This window comes from Panthera tigris, chromosome C2 (assembly GCF_018350195.1).
Source record: "Panthera tigris isolate Pti1 chromosome C2, P.tigris_Pti1_mat1.1, whole genome shotgun sequence".
Taxonomy (NCBI): Eukaryota; Metazoa; Chordata; class Mammalia; order Carnivora; family Felidae; genus Panthera; species Panthera tigris.
In genome coordinates this window covers 137,607,034-137,622,235 of record NC_056668.1, presented here as the reverse complement: position 1 = coordinate 137,622,235, position 15,202 = coordinate 137,607,034, and the positions used below count along the sequence as shown (strand labels likewise).

Here is a 15,202-nt window from a genome sequence, read left to right as displayed (position 1 = left end):
TTCTGAATGATAACTTTTCTGGGTAGAATATTCTTGGTTGTTTTTTTTTCCCCCCATTCAGCACTTGGACTATATCTTTTCACTTCTGTCTGGCCTGCATATTTATGCTGAAGAACCTGCTGTTAGTCTTATGGGGGTTTCTCCGTATATAACAAGTTGTTTTTCTCTTGATGCATTTAAGATTATCTCCTTTACCTTTTGACATTTTAATTATAATGTGTCTTGCTGTGGTTCTTGGGTTGCTCTTACTGCTTCTTAGATCTGGGTGTCCATTTCCTTCTTCACGTTAGGAATGTTTTCAGTTTTTATTTCTTCAAATAAAATTTCTACCCCTTCTCTTTCCCTTCTTCTGGGAGCCCTACGATGCAAATGTTAGTCTGTATGATGTTGTCTATAGTCTTTTAAACTATTTTCTTTCCATTATTTTTTTTTCTTTTTGTTGCTCTGATTTGCTGAGTTCTACCGCCTTCTCTTTGAGTAGATCCTTCTTCATCTAGTCTGGTTTTGAATCTGTCTAGTGTATTTTTCAGTTCATTTATTCTATTCTTTAACTCTGTGAGTTATATTTAATACTTGCCTATATGTTCCATCTCTTTGTTGAATTTCTCATATTGTTCCTCCATTTTTCTCCCCAGTTTGATAAGCACCTTTATGACCATTGCTTTGAACTCTTATCCGGTAAATTACATATCTCCATTTTATTAAAGTTTTTCCTTGAGGTTTTATCTTGCTCTTTCATTGGGAACATATACCCTTGTTTCCGCATTTTACCTGATGTTCTATGCTAGTTTCTGTACAGGAGATGAAACTACCTCTCTCAAGTCTTGAAGTATTGGCCTTGTTGAGGAGGTGAACCTTGTTATTCAACCCTTCCTCAGCTCTTGGTTGTCTTTCAAACCTTTGTGCTTGGTCTAAGCAGCCTGTTCTGGTTTTTAATAGCCCCAAGTAATGAGGATGTGCCAAGATTTTCTTTGTCCCAAGGGGGAGGATCTCAGCTTCTAGATTCAGGCTGACTGGAAGCCAGACCCTCAGGCAGTGACTTTTAAAAGTATGCAAATATATAATGGTACTGTAGGATTCAAGATTAAGCCTCACTGGCCCCCAGATAGAGGTGATCCAGAGGCATCTACTAGGTGGATAAAAATTGGGTACCAGACTTATATAAAAGCTCCTTTCCAGGATGCCTGGGTGGCTTGGTCATTTCGGCATCTGACTGTTGATTTTGGCTCAGGTTGTGATCCCAGAGTCATGGGATTGAGCCCTGTGTCAGGCTTTGCATTGAGCATGGAATCTGCTTAAGATTCTCTCTCTGTCTCTCTCCCTGACTCAGACACAGGTTTTCTCTCTCTCTTTCTCTATCTTCTTTCTCACAAACAAACACTCCCTTCCAGGTTATAGTGGTATTCTGGAGTATAGTTAGTGAAGCATGTGAATATGGCACACACCAGTCTTTGTCCTTGGAGAGTGTTCTGGCAAGCTCCTAGATGTGTGTGTTAAATTACATGCCTGTCCTTCAGGCTAACACTTTAATGCAAGCAGGTGAGCCTTACTCACTTTAAATCTGGGTAGGATCACCTCTCTCTGTGAAATGGGCCTTGGGGTGGGTGAGTTTAATGTGTGAGACCTTTTTTGGGGGGCAGGGGAAGGGGAGATGAAACACTTTTTTTTATGTTTACTTATTTATTTTGAGAAAGAGAAAGCACAGGTGAGGGGCAGAGAGAGAGAGAGAGAAAGACAGACAGACAGACGGAGAGACAGACAGAGAATCCCAAGCAGGCTGCATGCCATCAGCACATAACCCAATAGAGGGCTGGAACTCATGAACTATGAGATCATGACCTGAGCCGAAATGAAGATTTGGATGCTTAACAAACTGAGCCCCCCAGGCACCATGAAATACTTTTAAGTTTTTATTTTTATTCCAGTTAGTTAACATAGAATGTTATATTAGTTTCAGGTGTGTAAAATAATAATTCAGTTCCATAATCACCCTTCATAGGTGAGCCCTTTAAGAACATTTTCTCCGATCTGTAGAGTCTTGTGGGCGTTGGGATGTGAGTCCCATTGTTTCTCAAAATTAAGTATTTTGGAGACTCATCTCTCAAGTTTATGTCTTAAAAGTTGGGGTGCCTAATGTTGGCTTTGAACCCTTGAATCCTCAGGAGGAAGCTCCAGGTTTTAAGTTCCTTTTAGGTTGTAGGTCACTGCATTTGAGGTGGAGTGTATGGTGAGAATGTATCCAAGCTTCTCCTACCTGCTTTGATATTGTTTTCTTTCGGTTTATTCAATGTGTAGTTGTCACAAACCAGCCTTTAGGTTATTTTAAGGAAATTATTCCATTTGTAACTGTAGACTCCTCTGTGGAAGGAAGTGAGTTCAGGATCTTTCTGTGTTTCTCACTTGAACCAGTTCAGAATATTATTTTTAAACCCTTGATATGATAACTGGATTTTTTTGTTTTTACATAAAGAATGGATCAGTCTATTCTTCATGGTTCTTATAGGTGGCACACTCAAATAGTGTAATTGAGGAGAGTTTAATGGAAAGGGCAAGGTTGAGATAAATCAGCAGGTGATGGGAGGCACCACAGGGCTAGAAGCATGTTGCCACTCCTAGACTTGATTGGGAAGTTGAGGGATGAGTTTCAGGAACTGAAACAGAACCCTGTTGGAAGATGCCCACAGATGTGTACTGCAGCCTCTGGTAGATGAACACAGCAAACTTGAAGCAGGGGCAGGGGCAGTTGAAGATCTCTATCCCACTTTCCCCCGCCATTAGGTCTCCCTGACAACCCTCCCTCCACACACACATGTGCTCAGTCCAGTCAGAAAGTAAGCAGCCCACTGAGGCAGACCGTGAAAGTCAGGCTCCCGGGCACAGAAAAGAGTGAGGAAGAATGAAAGGTTTTGGAAGGGCAAATCCAGCGCACTTCTTGACCCAATTATTATTATTATTATGTTAACGATATTACCTCCTGGAATACCTCAGACATCCTCATTGGTTTCTCTGAAATTATTCTTCTTAATTTTTAAAAAATACTTTATTTATTTTTGAGAGACAGAGAGAGAAGAATGTAAGCAGGGGAGGGGGAGAGAGGTGGGAGACACAGAATCCAACGCAGGCTCCAGGCTCTGAGTTGTCAGCACGGAGCCCAACGCGGGCCTCAAACTCATAAACCGCGACATCATGACCTGAGCTGAAGTTGACGCACAACCGACTGAGCCACCCAGCTGCCCCTCTTTTTTATTTTTATTTTAAAGTTTATTTATTTATTTTGAGAGAGAAAGAGAGCGAGTGAGCATGAGGGGGGGAGGGGCAGAGAGAGAAAAAAAGAAAGAACCCCAAGCAAATTCTGGGCTGTCAGTGCAGCACACTGGGCTTGATCTCATGACCCTGGGATCATGACCTGAGCCGAAACCAAAAGTCAGATGCTTAACCAACTGAGCCACCCAGGCACCCCTGAAGTTAGTTTGAATGCTTACTGCATGGCCTTACCAAGCTAATGCAACCACCTCTTAACAAACCAAATTCCACCCAGGGTGTTTGCGTACTACTTTGTGTTGTAAAGCCATGTCCTGAATTATTTTCCTAATATTATACTGTGCCATTTTTTACCTAGGCTTTAACTATGATGTGGCAGCAGCTGTGGCCAGTTTCATTCTTATTTCCAACTACTTAAGTATATCCAAGGTCTGGTCTTATCCCTTCATTATACCTTGCTATCAGAAGGGTATGGAAGGACAAGGAGTAGCAGGTGTTGGAAATATATAGGTAGGAAGGGAGGAAGGTAGATATAGAAATAGATAAATAGATACTTCTGGGAGACTGTTATTTAAGTTAATTGCAGTTTATTTCTTGTACATATTAATGAAATATCCTCACTGAAATTGTATTAAAATGCCATTTAAATTTCTTGAATTTCTGAAGGATTGCATAATATGTTTTAATGTAATTTTGAAATAATAGCATAACTAGATTTATTAAACATATTGCTTCACTAAAAATTATTTTCATAGAAAAATTGGTAAAAACACATTTCCTTCAGAATTAAAAATCTGGCTATAATTTTGAATTTGATAAATAGTCAGTATATCATGTTCAATGTTTAAAATTAAAGCCACAACCAAAAATTTATAGTTGAATTAGCATTTTTATATAGGGTAAAATGAGAAGATATTTATTATGTTAGGTAAAAGCGCTTCCTTTTTGACAGCAGGCAGATTTATAACCATTTTGCTAATGAAATCTTGTTCAGCATTAAATAGAAATCTTAAAATATCTAACTTTTAAATTTATACCCATTTTATTCTTATAAGAGATTACAAAATGATTTACAACCTATCAAAATCAATTCAAGTGTAATTTTCATTTATTGGATACAATAATCACAACTTTTAATTAGAATATAATTTAATTTTCCATTAAAGTCTGTATTAGCACAGAAAGCCAGAATGAAATGTATTTGAATAACTTACTACTTAGAGTGGAGCACATTGAAAATAACCTGATTAATTGTGTCTTTACATGATTAATTGTACATCCTAGGTGCTGATCTCCTTCACACATTGAATTTCTCTATTTTCTTTATTACCCTTTCATGTCATAACAACCTTTTTCTCTTTTATGTAGATTTTGAGGTCCTTGAAAGTAGAGAAGGACAAGGTTGCTCATTCTCTTTCAGAGAGCATAAGAGAGAATAACTCTTTTCATAATATAATCATGATTTTTATTTGTCTTTTTTTTTTCATCTTGTAAACACTTTCACTAGAGATAAAGCAACAGTGGTAAAAATGCTGGCATTAGCACAAATCAAGGCAGTGGCAGCAACCTTATTAGTGACCATTGGGTTTTTCACATTATGTGCAAGCATTTTTAAAACAATTATTATTAAGACTTGAATTTTTAGAGCAGTTTTGGGTTTGCGGTAAAATTAAGAGGAGGGTTCAGAGATTTTCTATATGCTGCATGCCCCACATATGTATAGCCTCCTCCCATTATCAATATCTCTCAACACAGTGATACATTTGTTACAGTTGGTGAAACTACATTTGACACAGCATTATTACCCAAAGTCCATAGTTGGTATCTTTGTTCACTTGATGTTACGTATGCTATGGGTTTGTAAAAATGTATAATGAATAACATGCATCTATCGTTATGGTGTTATACAGAGTATTTTTTTATTGCCCTAAAAATCCTCTACTTTTATTTAAGAAATTCTCTTGTCTGATGAACTCAGTGGTAATTTTAACAAATGATATTTAAATAAACACACATTATATAATGAAATGCACCAACATTTGGAAGATCAATATAACTCAACATATAACTCAGTAAGCTATTATTTAACTCAATATAACTCAAAATATACCTCAGTAAACTAATATTTTCTAAATGAGCTATGCATCATGTTGTAAAATCGCACATGAGAAATTTACTCAAAGTGTAAGATGAACTAATTTATTTATAATAGTTTATTGATAATATTTCAGAAACCATATAGCAACCAAGCTTTGCAAAACTAGCACATGTTGAGTTTTGTTGTGATATCAAAGAAGAATATCCATAATTATTGGGAAAAAGACTTCAAAGGCTCCTTCCTGGGGTGCTCAGTCAGTTAAATATTGACTCTTGATTTCGGCTCAGGTCATGATTTCACGGTGGTGAAATGAAGCCCCACATCAGACCTTACGTTGAGTGTGGAGCCTCCTTAAGATTCTCTCTCCCTCTCCCTCTGCCCCTCCCCCATGTACACGCATGTGGGGCGCTCTCTCTCTCTCTCTCTCTCTCTCAAAATAAATAAATAAACAATAAAAAAATAAAGGCCCCTTCCTTGTCCAAGTATATGCTTTCAGGAGATATGCTTTTCTTCATATACTTAAAGCAGAACAATACATTATAATAGGTTGTATACCAAAGAAAAGAGACTGACATAATTAGAAAACAATGCCATTCTTCTCCCTAAGTTTATTTTTGTTTTGGTAGATATTGGTATTTTTCATGTAATATGTGTTTTAACACAGAATGGGATTATAATTATTATTTTTAAATGAATCAATAAATGTGTAAGCTCTTTCTGTACATTTTCATTTCAAATGTGGCAAGTAACAATAGACATAACTCATATGAATAAAACCTCTTTGGGATTTTCAACATTTTTTCTACAGATTTTGTTTTTACATAATCTCTACACCCAATGTGTGGCTTGAACTCACAACCCCAAGATCAAGAGTTGCATGCTTTACTGACTGAGCCAGCCAGGTGCCTCAAGGGATTTTCAGTAATTTTTAAGAGTATAATGGAGTTTTGAGGTCAAAAATTTGGAGAACTTCTATAGTCAGTCAAAGTAGTTTAAGTCTGTTTTTAGATGCATTTTTAGTGGGGGAATGTATTGAGTTCTGCCCAGAGAAATTTTTTTTTTGGTCGTTCTTAAAAAGAACTAATTTAGTTGTGACAGAAAAATATTTTTAATGGTACTAATCAGAGTATATTGTGAATCTCTTTGAAAGGAGCAAAAAAAATATATTTGTTTCACAATTTACTTTTGAACCAAGCTTCATTTAAGCATTCACAGATCCTAACTTGAGAAAATTGTGCAGTATTCTTTTTCTCTTACTCTTCTAATTGAATGTTGCATAAATGTGGCTGCATTGGCAATTTCTTTCCATTTTTTTATATACTCCCTCCCTTTTAGAGCAAATGTTACCTCTAACATTTATAACTTGTTCACAGTAGTAGACCCAAATGCTTGCAAAACAAATTATTCTAATTAACATTCTTTGGCAAAGTTTTTCCTAGACAGACTAAAAATAAACTGCTTTAGTTATAAAAAGTAAACCTTTCCCTTACCCTGAACTGCAAACTCATCAGTTTATTCAAGGTCCCATCGTATTTCTATAGGAAACATTTAGCACTGAATCTGTCTATAACACCTCTACTGCCTGAAGATAACTATTTTACTCCTAGGTAGTGCTGTGTAACCTGAATTAATTAAAAAAGATTAAATATAATGTAAAATATCATGTAGCATTTGCTGACTTGATCTTTCTTTTGCAAACATCAATAGAAAATGACTTGGTACCAAAGTATGAGATCTTGAGATGGTTACCAGGTATTTTATCTTTCTTTAGCATTTCAAATCAGGTCTCTGATTCAAACCTGTTAAGGATTAGAGTCTTTGTAATAACAGTTCTTATTCTCAACTCAGTAGGAGATGTATGTTTCAGTCTTTACAGGATTCACTGTCTAGAAGAAAAGACCATTTTGTACAGATATGTGATTATAAACATGCCCATACATAGGGATCAATGCAGTGTATGAATTGTGTGCAAAATTCAGATACAGCATGAAGGACAAGTGATTTATTCTTGTGGGGATTGGATAGTCACTTGGAATGCCTTCACTGGAGATGCTATACCTTACCATCATCTCGAAAGATGAATAGAAATTTGGAAGGGGAATACATATAGTCTGGATATTTTAGTCTGAGAAATAACATTTGCAGAGATCTTAGAAATATGAACCATTATGTTTACACATTGATCCACAGGTTCCTTTGTATTGATGAAGCATCAGTTACTGATGAGGCTTGGAAGTGAAATGGGACTGAGAAACAAGATAAGACCAGATTAGGGAAGAGTTTGACTTGATCCTACAAGTACGTGTAAGTCATAGAAGACTTTAAAGATGGAAGTGATTGTGGCAGAAATTTGAAGGTAGCACTACAAAAAAGATGACTGGAGAGGAAATGGCTATAGTAGTCCGGAGTGCAGAGGAAGACAGTCTGGACCGGGAAAGTAGCAGTATGAGTAAAAAGGATGAAATAGATTTCAAAGAGGTTTTGGAGGGGAGATTGACAGGACTCCATCTTTAAAATCTTTACTCAGGTGCTGGGCAGAGTGGAAGTGTACTTCATCTTCCTTCATCTCCAACAGATACGAGCCTCTTAGAATACACAGACTGCACGTAGACAAGAACTGCATCTGAAATCCTAGAGACAACCTACACTGAAAACGAAAGCATAATAGAAAGTCATAGACATAGAGGAGGAATCTCCAGGGAGAGAGAAGGGGAAATGACAATACAGGTCCAGTTAAGGGACAAGAAAGTTTCAAGACATATTGGGCAATTGGACAAAATATGGAGAGGTCTTCTGTGGTGACTGAAAGATGTTGGTAGCTTTGTAGCATTTCTGAGAGTGGCAATGCCTGGTGGTGCTTTTCTTTAAGAAATGTAAGGGAATGGAAGATGTCCATACTTTGAGTGTAGAATTGAAAGATCCTATTAAAGGACAGAGACATGAACACAGATAGAAGCTAAGCTAAGGAGTTTGTCAAAAAGAGATTGAAAATATAGCTGCAGGTTTTCCCTTGGTGGCGCTAAGAAGTCTATTGCCTATCATCTGGAAATTGTCTTTGGAAACTGGGAGGAAGCCTGTGGAGGTCATGGCATTTTAATCTCATGAATCTTCTGTGTGGTCTTGAAATACATCACTGCTTCTGCTTCCCCAGGAGTTTTATTCTTCCTTTTGACTAGAGAACACCTGTTCATCTCTAAGGTCTCAGGTCATGGATAACGTTTTCTCAAAGAACTCTTTTTTAACCTGAAAGACATGTTTTATCCTTATGAATCCATTCTTTAACTGTAAAAGATCACAAAGTATACCATTGACATTTACTTGTGTTAAGTCTGTCTTCACTAAGGAAATGTACACCCCGTGAAGATAGTACTAGTTTTGATTGATCACATAAGTCCAAGATTAGTGATAGAAATTGATGTGCAGAAGACAGTCATTAGATATTAGTAGAATGAATACATATATAAAAATGGCAACTTGAAATTTTGGTTATAGAAATATTGTCTTAAAAGACATTAGGCTAACCACTTATCAAGACAACTGCTACACTGCGAACAATAATAGCAGCAAAGGTTATGTGACAGGCAGTGCAATTGATGACCATCTCATTTGTAGAAAGAAGGAAATTATATTGCTGCCTCATGACTTATACCCACATAGATTCTAAATAAAAGAAAATACAGAAGTGTATAGTCCAACTGGGAGAGAATTGTCTGAAACCTGACCCTGTAGACAGGAACTCAAAACAAAGATTGATAGATTCTGATTTTATGACTTAATCATCATATGTGGCAACAATCAAAAGCGCTTCCATGAACAAAGTTAAAATGTAAATGACAAAGCATACAAAGTAGTTGTGATATATTGGGAAGACTTTTATTAATAATGGAAGCATTCGTGTAGATCAATAAGGTAAACATTGAGTCCCAGTTAGAAAACACAAAAGTTGAGTTAAGGTAATGAAATTGAACCTCTCAAGAGAGTGACTACAAACTATTAGCAAACATGCATATAAAATCTTACTACTTCCCAAAGGAACATCAAATGGATAAAGAGATACCAACTTTTCTTATCAGAATGGTGTTCTTTAAGTGTGTTGTTACAGTATTTTTAAAGGCTGAAGATAGGCTTGTAGAAGTGATACCACATTTCGGCTAATAATTGGCAATATAATCAAAGAAGGTTTGATAAAACAAGTTTACTAAGAATTGTTTTTAAATAAATGAAAGTTTCCAAAGAGATATATATTCAATAATATTTACCTAGACTTGTTACAAATAGAAAAAAAAAAGGGAAATACTATGCATGCCAAGTCACATGAAATATTTAGGTAAGTTATTTCATATCTGGAGGATGAAATATACCCTAAAGTAAAACAATGTTATGCATGTCTGTTTATTGATTCCCATGTTATATAAGGGAGGAGAAAATAGAGGTTTTAAAAACAGTCTGATAATATCACATTTGTGGGGGAAAATCCTACATGATTACAAAATCAGTGTCAGCATTGATTTGCCTCAAGGTGTTGGTGATAACAAAATTTGTTTTTGCTTATTGGCATTTTTGTTTATATGATAAATAAAGCTTGTGTATTTAGGAAATGATACGTATTTTAGGGTAAAATATATGAGGAAGTGGAAAGAAGAATAATTACAAGTGCAGAAGAGACGGGTTCTGTCGAAGAAAATGCACAAGCCTAATACTCTGTTTCTTTCTATGTTTTCATTTTTTTTAATTGTTTATTTCTGAGAGAGAGGAGAGAGAGAGAGAGAGCAAGCAGGGGAGGGGTAGAGAGAGAGGGAGACACAGAGTCTGAAGCAGGCTCCAAGCTCTGAGCTGTCAGCACAGAGCCCAAGAGGGGGCTCGAACTCACAGACTGTGAGATCTTGACCTGAGCTGAAGACAGATGCTTAACCCACTGAGCCACCCAGGTGCCCCAAGCCTAATACTCTTGATAGAAGTTGTTAAATACTTCAGAAGGCTGTTGTCAGTGAAAGTGACCACACTTTTAACATTGAGAAATATAATTAAATATACACTCACCAGTTCAATAATCAAATTATCCATTCTTTAATGTGCTTAATTATAATTGCTAGTAAGACTTGAAAGTTTTGAAATGTTTATTATTCCTTTCCATTTCTTCTTTTAGAAATTGTTGAGGGGTGTCTCTTCTCGGGTTTGCTTCTCTTGTGTGCTCTCAGTCATTGTGAGGGAACTGTATATATTAAGGTCATCAATACTTGGTAGATTCTACATATTGCAAACATTTCCCCAGATAATTATGTACTTTTAAATTTGTTTACGGTGTTTTTTCAACATAACAAAAAAATTAGCTTTTAGGTTGTCATAACCAAAATTCCTACCTTTTTTGCTTAGGAGAGGATTTTTAGAAAATTCAGTAGGTTGAATGAGGGGAAATCTAGTTTTACTTTAATTTCCTAATAACCAACACAAATGGATAATAGGTTTTTTTTTCCTACTGATTCGTAATGCTTCTCTTATCATGATTATGCTTGTTTCTGGATTTTCTCTCTTGTGTTAATGATCTGTTCCGTCATTTCTTGTGCCAGTTACACTGTTTTTGGTAATTCTGTTTTCTAATGTGTTCACTTATATAACATTTTCTAGGTTTTTATTGTCTGTTCTACCAGATAAAACTGAATGACAAAAATCCAAAAGTAACCTCATTTGAGATTTCAAATTAAGTTGCATTAAATTATAAAATTTAATATATGAAAATTGGAATCTTGTCATTGGTGAGTCTCCCCCATCATGGTAATATGACATGTTTTACCACTAAACAGATTTTTACTTATCATCCTTAGTATTATTGAAAGGAAAACTATTATTATATTGGTTGTACACTCTGATCTTTTTTAAAAAAAACCCATTATAATTAGCATACAGTGTTATATTAGTTTCAGGTATACACCATAGTGATTCAATGTTCTATACATTACTGCTCATCATAGTAAATGTACCCTTAATCTTCTTCATCCGTTTCCCCCATCCCTATCCACCTTCCTTCTGGCAATCATCAGTGTCAGGTTTGTTTGTTTCTTCTGTTTGTTTTCTTTCTTAAATTCTACATACGAGTGGAATCATCGGGTATTTGTCTTTCTGTGACTTATTTCACTTACCATTATACTCTCCTGGGTGTATCTGTGTTATTGCAAATGGCAGGATTTCATTCTTTTTTTTTGCCTGAGTAATATTTCATTGTGTGTGTGTGTGTGTGTGTGTGTGTGTGTGTGTATACACCACATATTCTTTATCCATTCACCTATCAGTGGACACTTGGGTTGCTTCCATAATTTGGTTACTGTAGATAATGTTGCGGCAAACACAGGGGTGCTTATATCTTTTCAAATTAGTGTTTTTATATTCTTTAGTTAAATATGGGTAGTGGAATTACTGGATCATATTGTAATTTTCTTTTTAATTTTTTGAGGAACCTCTATACTAGAAAACACTCTAATCTTTGTATCTGAAAATTTGGCTGGCTAATGAGAAAATGCTTTCATAATTTACAGTTGCTAAGATTTTGAAATCCAAGCTGAAATTCAAAACCTCTGAACCAGCCAACTGTTCTTTTGATTACAACTAACCTTATGGTTTTAATTATAATAAATTTTATCGTTTCTTACGTCAATATGTCAGTTCTAATTCCTTCCCACTCCACCACCAAGATTCAACAATTATTTCCAAAAGGCTACTGGACAGCATAGGTGTTACCCAAACACCAAAATTTAACATTTTCCTACCCTCTAATGTGATTTTTTAAAGGAATATTCTTCTATCAGTTATCGTTACCACAGTCTATCCATTTTCCTAGGGTAGAAGATGCATATTGGTCCAGAACACTTCCTTCCTTGTCTTCTAACATCTCATCAATTATCGAATCCCCCTGATCTTCTATTTAGGTTCACACTGTGCCACCACAATCATCTTCTTGTGAATAGATTTTACTGTGTAATGCTGGGATTTATCATTTGTTACTTCCTGATACCTACAGGGTAAAAAATAAACTATTTAGCCTGAGGAAGAGACATTTTTTATAGTCTTGGCCAATGTGCCTCTTGGTTTTCATTTCTATGCTTTCAACTCAAAAATTCACCTGTGTTTCATCCATACTAAACTCATTAAGCTTACTCAAACTTGCCACACATTTTAGTGCTGATGTGCAAACGTGATTTCTTATTACTGTAATGATCTTCTCCATTTTTAAAAATCTCTCTTGGAGCCAAAGCATAAGAGACTCGTAAAAACTGAGAACAAACTGAGGGTTGATGGGTGGTGGGAGGGAGGGGAGGGTAGGTGATGGGTATTGAAGAGGGCATCTTTTGGGATGCGCACTGGGTGTTGTATGGAAACCAATTTGACAATTTCATATACTAAAAAAAATAATAATAAATAAATACATATCATTACAAAATAAATAAAAATTAAAAAAAATAAAAATCTCTCCTGGATGCCCATGAATCATTCTTCAATATCCAGGGCCAGCTTTTGCTGCCTTCCCCAGCCACCCAGATAGTGTTCATGAAATGAGATGATATGTTAAATACTCAGCAGAAACCTCAGCACCTAATAGTCCGTAAATAAATGGGCGCCACTTTTCATAACAGTAGTGTCTTTTTTCAATTTTGCTTCCATAGTTTCTGTTGATACCTTTATCATATCAGTTACTTTGTGATAGAATGATACACAAACACATCCACCCACCTTGACTAGGATTTGTAAAAGCACGATCTGCATCTTAAGTGTCTTTCTGTTGGGTTTATTTCCCCACAGCACAATGACTCCTTACTCTTTTCTTATTAAACAGGTGAATAGCAAATGATTTTCAAACGGAGGAAAATTCAGTATTTTGGCATTAAATCTAATTACTCTCAATTTACCTCCAAAATATGTGCCAAGAAAGCACACAATTGTTTAAAACTTCCTAAATCAATATTCTGAAATTCTGAAGTCAGTAATATCACAGTCTAAAGTTCACATCCAAATGGAAGAAAAGAAAAGCCTTTAGTCTGGGAAATACTTCACTCTCTATCTCTTTCTTCCCTGAATTCTTGATTCTCATTTTATTGATTTGAATTAGGTTGCATTTCAGTTGCAGTTTTTGAGTAACATGTATTGAGTGGTTACCATGTGCCAGGTACTAAACTAAGCATTTTACAAGCGTTATCCATTTAGCCTTGATCACAGTCCTATGACGTAAATCTCATAAGCTCTATTTTACAAAGGCGGAAAGAGAAATTTAAAGAGGCTAGATGAATTTTCCTGGTGCATACAACATCTGAGTGACAGATATGGATCTAAAAATAGCATCTATAGGATGCCAGGTGCAAACTCTGAATTTTGTTCCATTTACTTCATTGTTAACAGAAGTAGGTCTCTGGCAATGATTGCCAATGGAAATGGGTGGTGATTTTGCCCCTCAGAAGGAATTTGACAATGTCTGGACACATTTTTGGTTTTGACAACTGAGAGTAGGTTTGCTGCTGACAGCTAGTGGGTAGAGGCCAGAGACCCTGGCCCAAGATACAACCCAAGACAGCTCTCTAAAACAAGGTATTATCTGGTCCAAATTGTCAGTGGTGCTCAAGTTGAGAAATGAGGTCTAAGATAAAGGCAGAAAAACTTATAAATTGTGGAGACTCACTCAGGAAACTTCCACATAGAGAAATGTGTGAGAAAGGAGGTGCACCAGTCAAGCCTTGTAATATATGGTAATAAATTTTACATAAGAAATGGTAGTATATTCTTATTTTTGTGGAAGACAAGTGTTATGGAAATATTACTATGCTATGCTTATTTCTCTTTTAGAACTTAAAGCAAGAGAAGGTCTTCCTAAATTGTTCAGTGAAAGATTATAGTTGACACTTGTGTAAAGATGATAGTTAAGAAGGAATATTTAGTTTTATGTATGTACTTTAAGATATCAGGTTTTCAGGGCTTATTAATTGTGGTCTTGATTATTTTAGCAAATGGTATCAGCAAAATCTTTTAAATTTGGTGTAGAATTTTTCTTAATCTGAACTAATAGTGAAATTGTAAGTGACTCAGTAGTCCAGCACATTTGGGGGCTTGGTGTTTTCATTCTGGTGAAACAAAGTTGATGACTTGGCCTTGCTCTGATCCCAAGATTGATGCATTGAGGATCGATGGTTATTTGGATAAATGAGTATGGAAACCCATTTTCCTGAAGTGTTTGGTAGTGTTTCATAATGTAATTAGTAAAGTTCTTGAGCCGTTTTTGGATTCCATGGGTTAAGGTTTTCTTGGCAAGAAGGATTTAATATCAAAATGACGAGACACCCACAAATTCACACTGGAACTCTCCGCAGACAGAATGCTTTGCTTTTTGCTCACTTGGTCCCTGTTCTATGTATGCAGTATTCCTTAAATATTTTACAGCCAGGGCTGGCTTCATCTGTGTCTGAAGCAGAGGCAAAGGGCCTTGGGCTTTGACGACCCTTCTCCATGCTTTGTTCAATCCTTGTCTCTCAACATCTGGAAATTCTTAATTTTTGAACCAAGGGCCCACATTTTCATCTTGCACTGAATTCCCATATTACATAGCTGGTTCATGTATAGCAAGTACATTTTGATTATAAATTATTAAATTCAACATGCAGAGTATCGGGGGCAATATTCCCTTACACTCCTAATAAATCAATTAAAAGAAAAGTAATTCCAGTCTGAACACATGACATTTATTTTTTTTTTCCAGGAAAACAAAAAGGAGGAGAGAGGGGTCGCCTTGAGAAGGCAATATCTAGCAATACAGTTGGCTGAAAAAGGTCATTACTACACTCAGAGTATGTTAAAATCTAAATCAAT

The 15,202-nt window shown here is 36.0% G+C and overlaps 1 protein-coding gene across 3 annotated transcripts in view; it reads left to right on the top strand.

The window, feature by feature from the left end:
- The window catches only part of ZNF385D (zinc finger protein 385D), an 888,320-nt gene that overhangs the window by 112,933 nt on the left and 760,185 nt on the right, over positions 1 to 15,202 (top strand). The window contains exon 2 of one of the 3 annotated variants that reach the window (XM_042956307.1): positions 15,093 to 15,162. The exons of 1 other annotated variant lie outside the window; for it this stretch is intronic. In XM_042956307.1, coding sequence (XP_042812241.1) covers positions 15,093 to 15,162 — 70 coding nt within the window. Of the gene's footprint in view, positions 1 to 15,092; positions 15,181 to 15,202 lie in introns of all 3 variants that reach the window. One more of the 3 variants, XM_042956306.1, reaches the window with a different exon arrangement.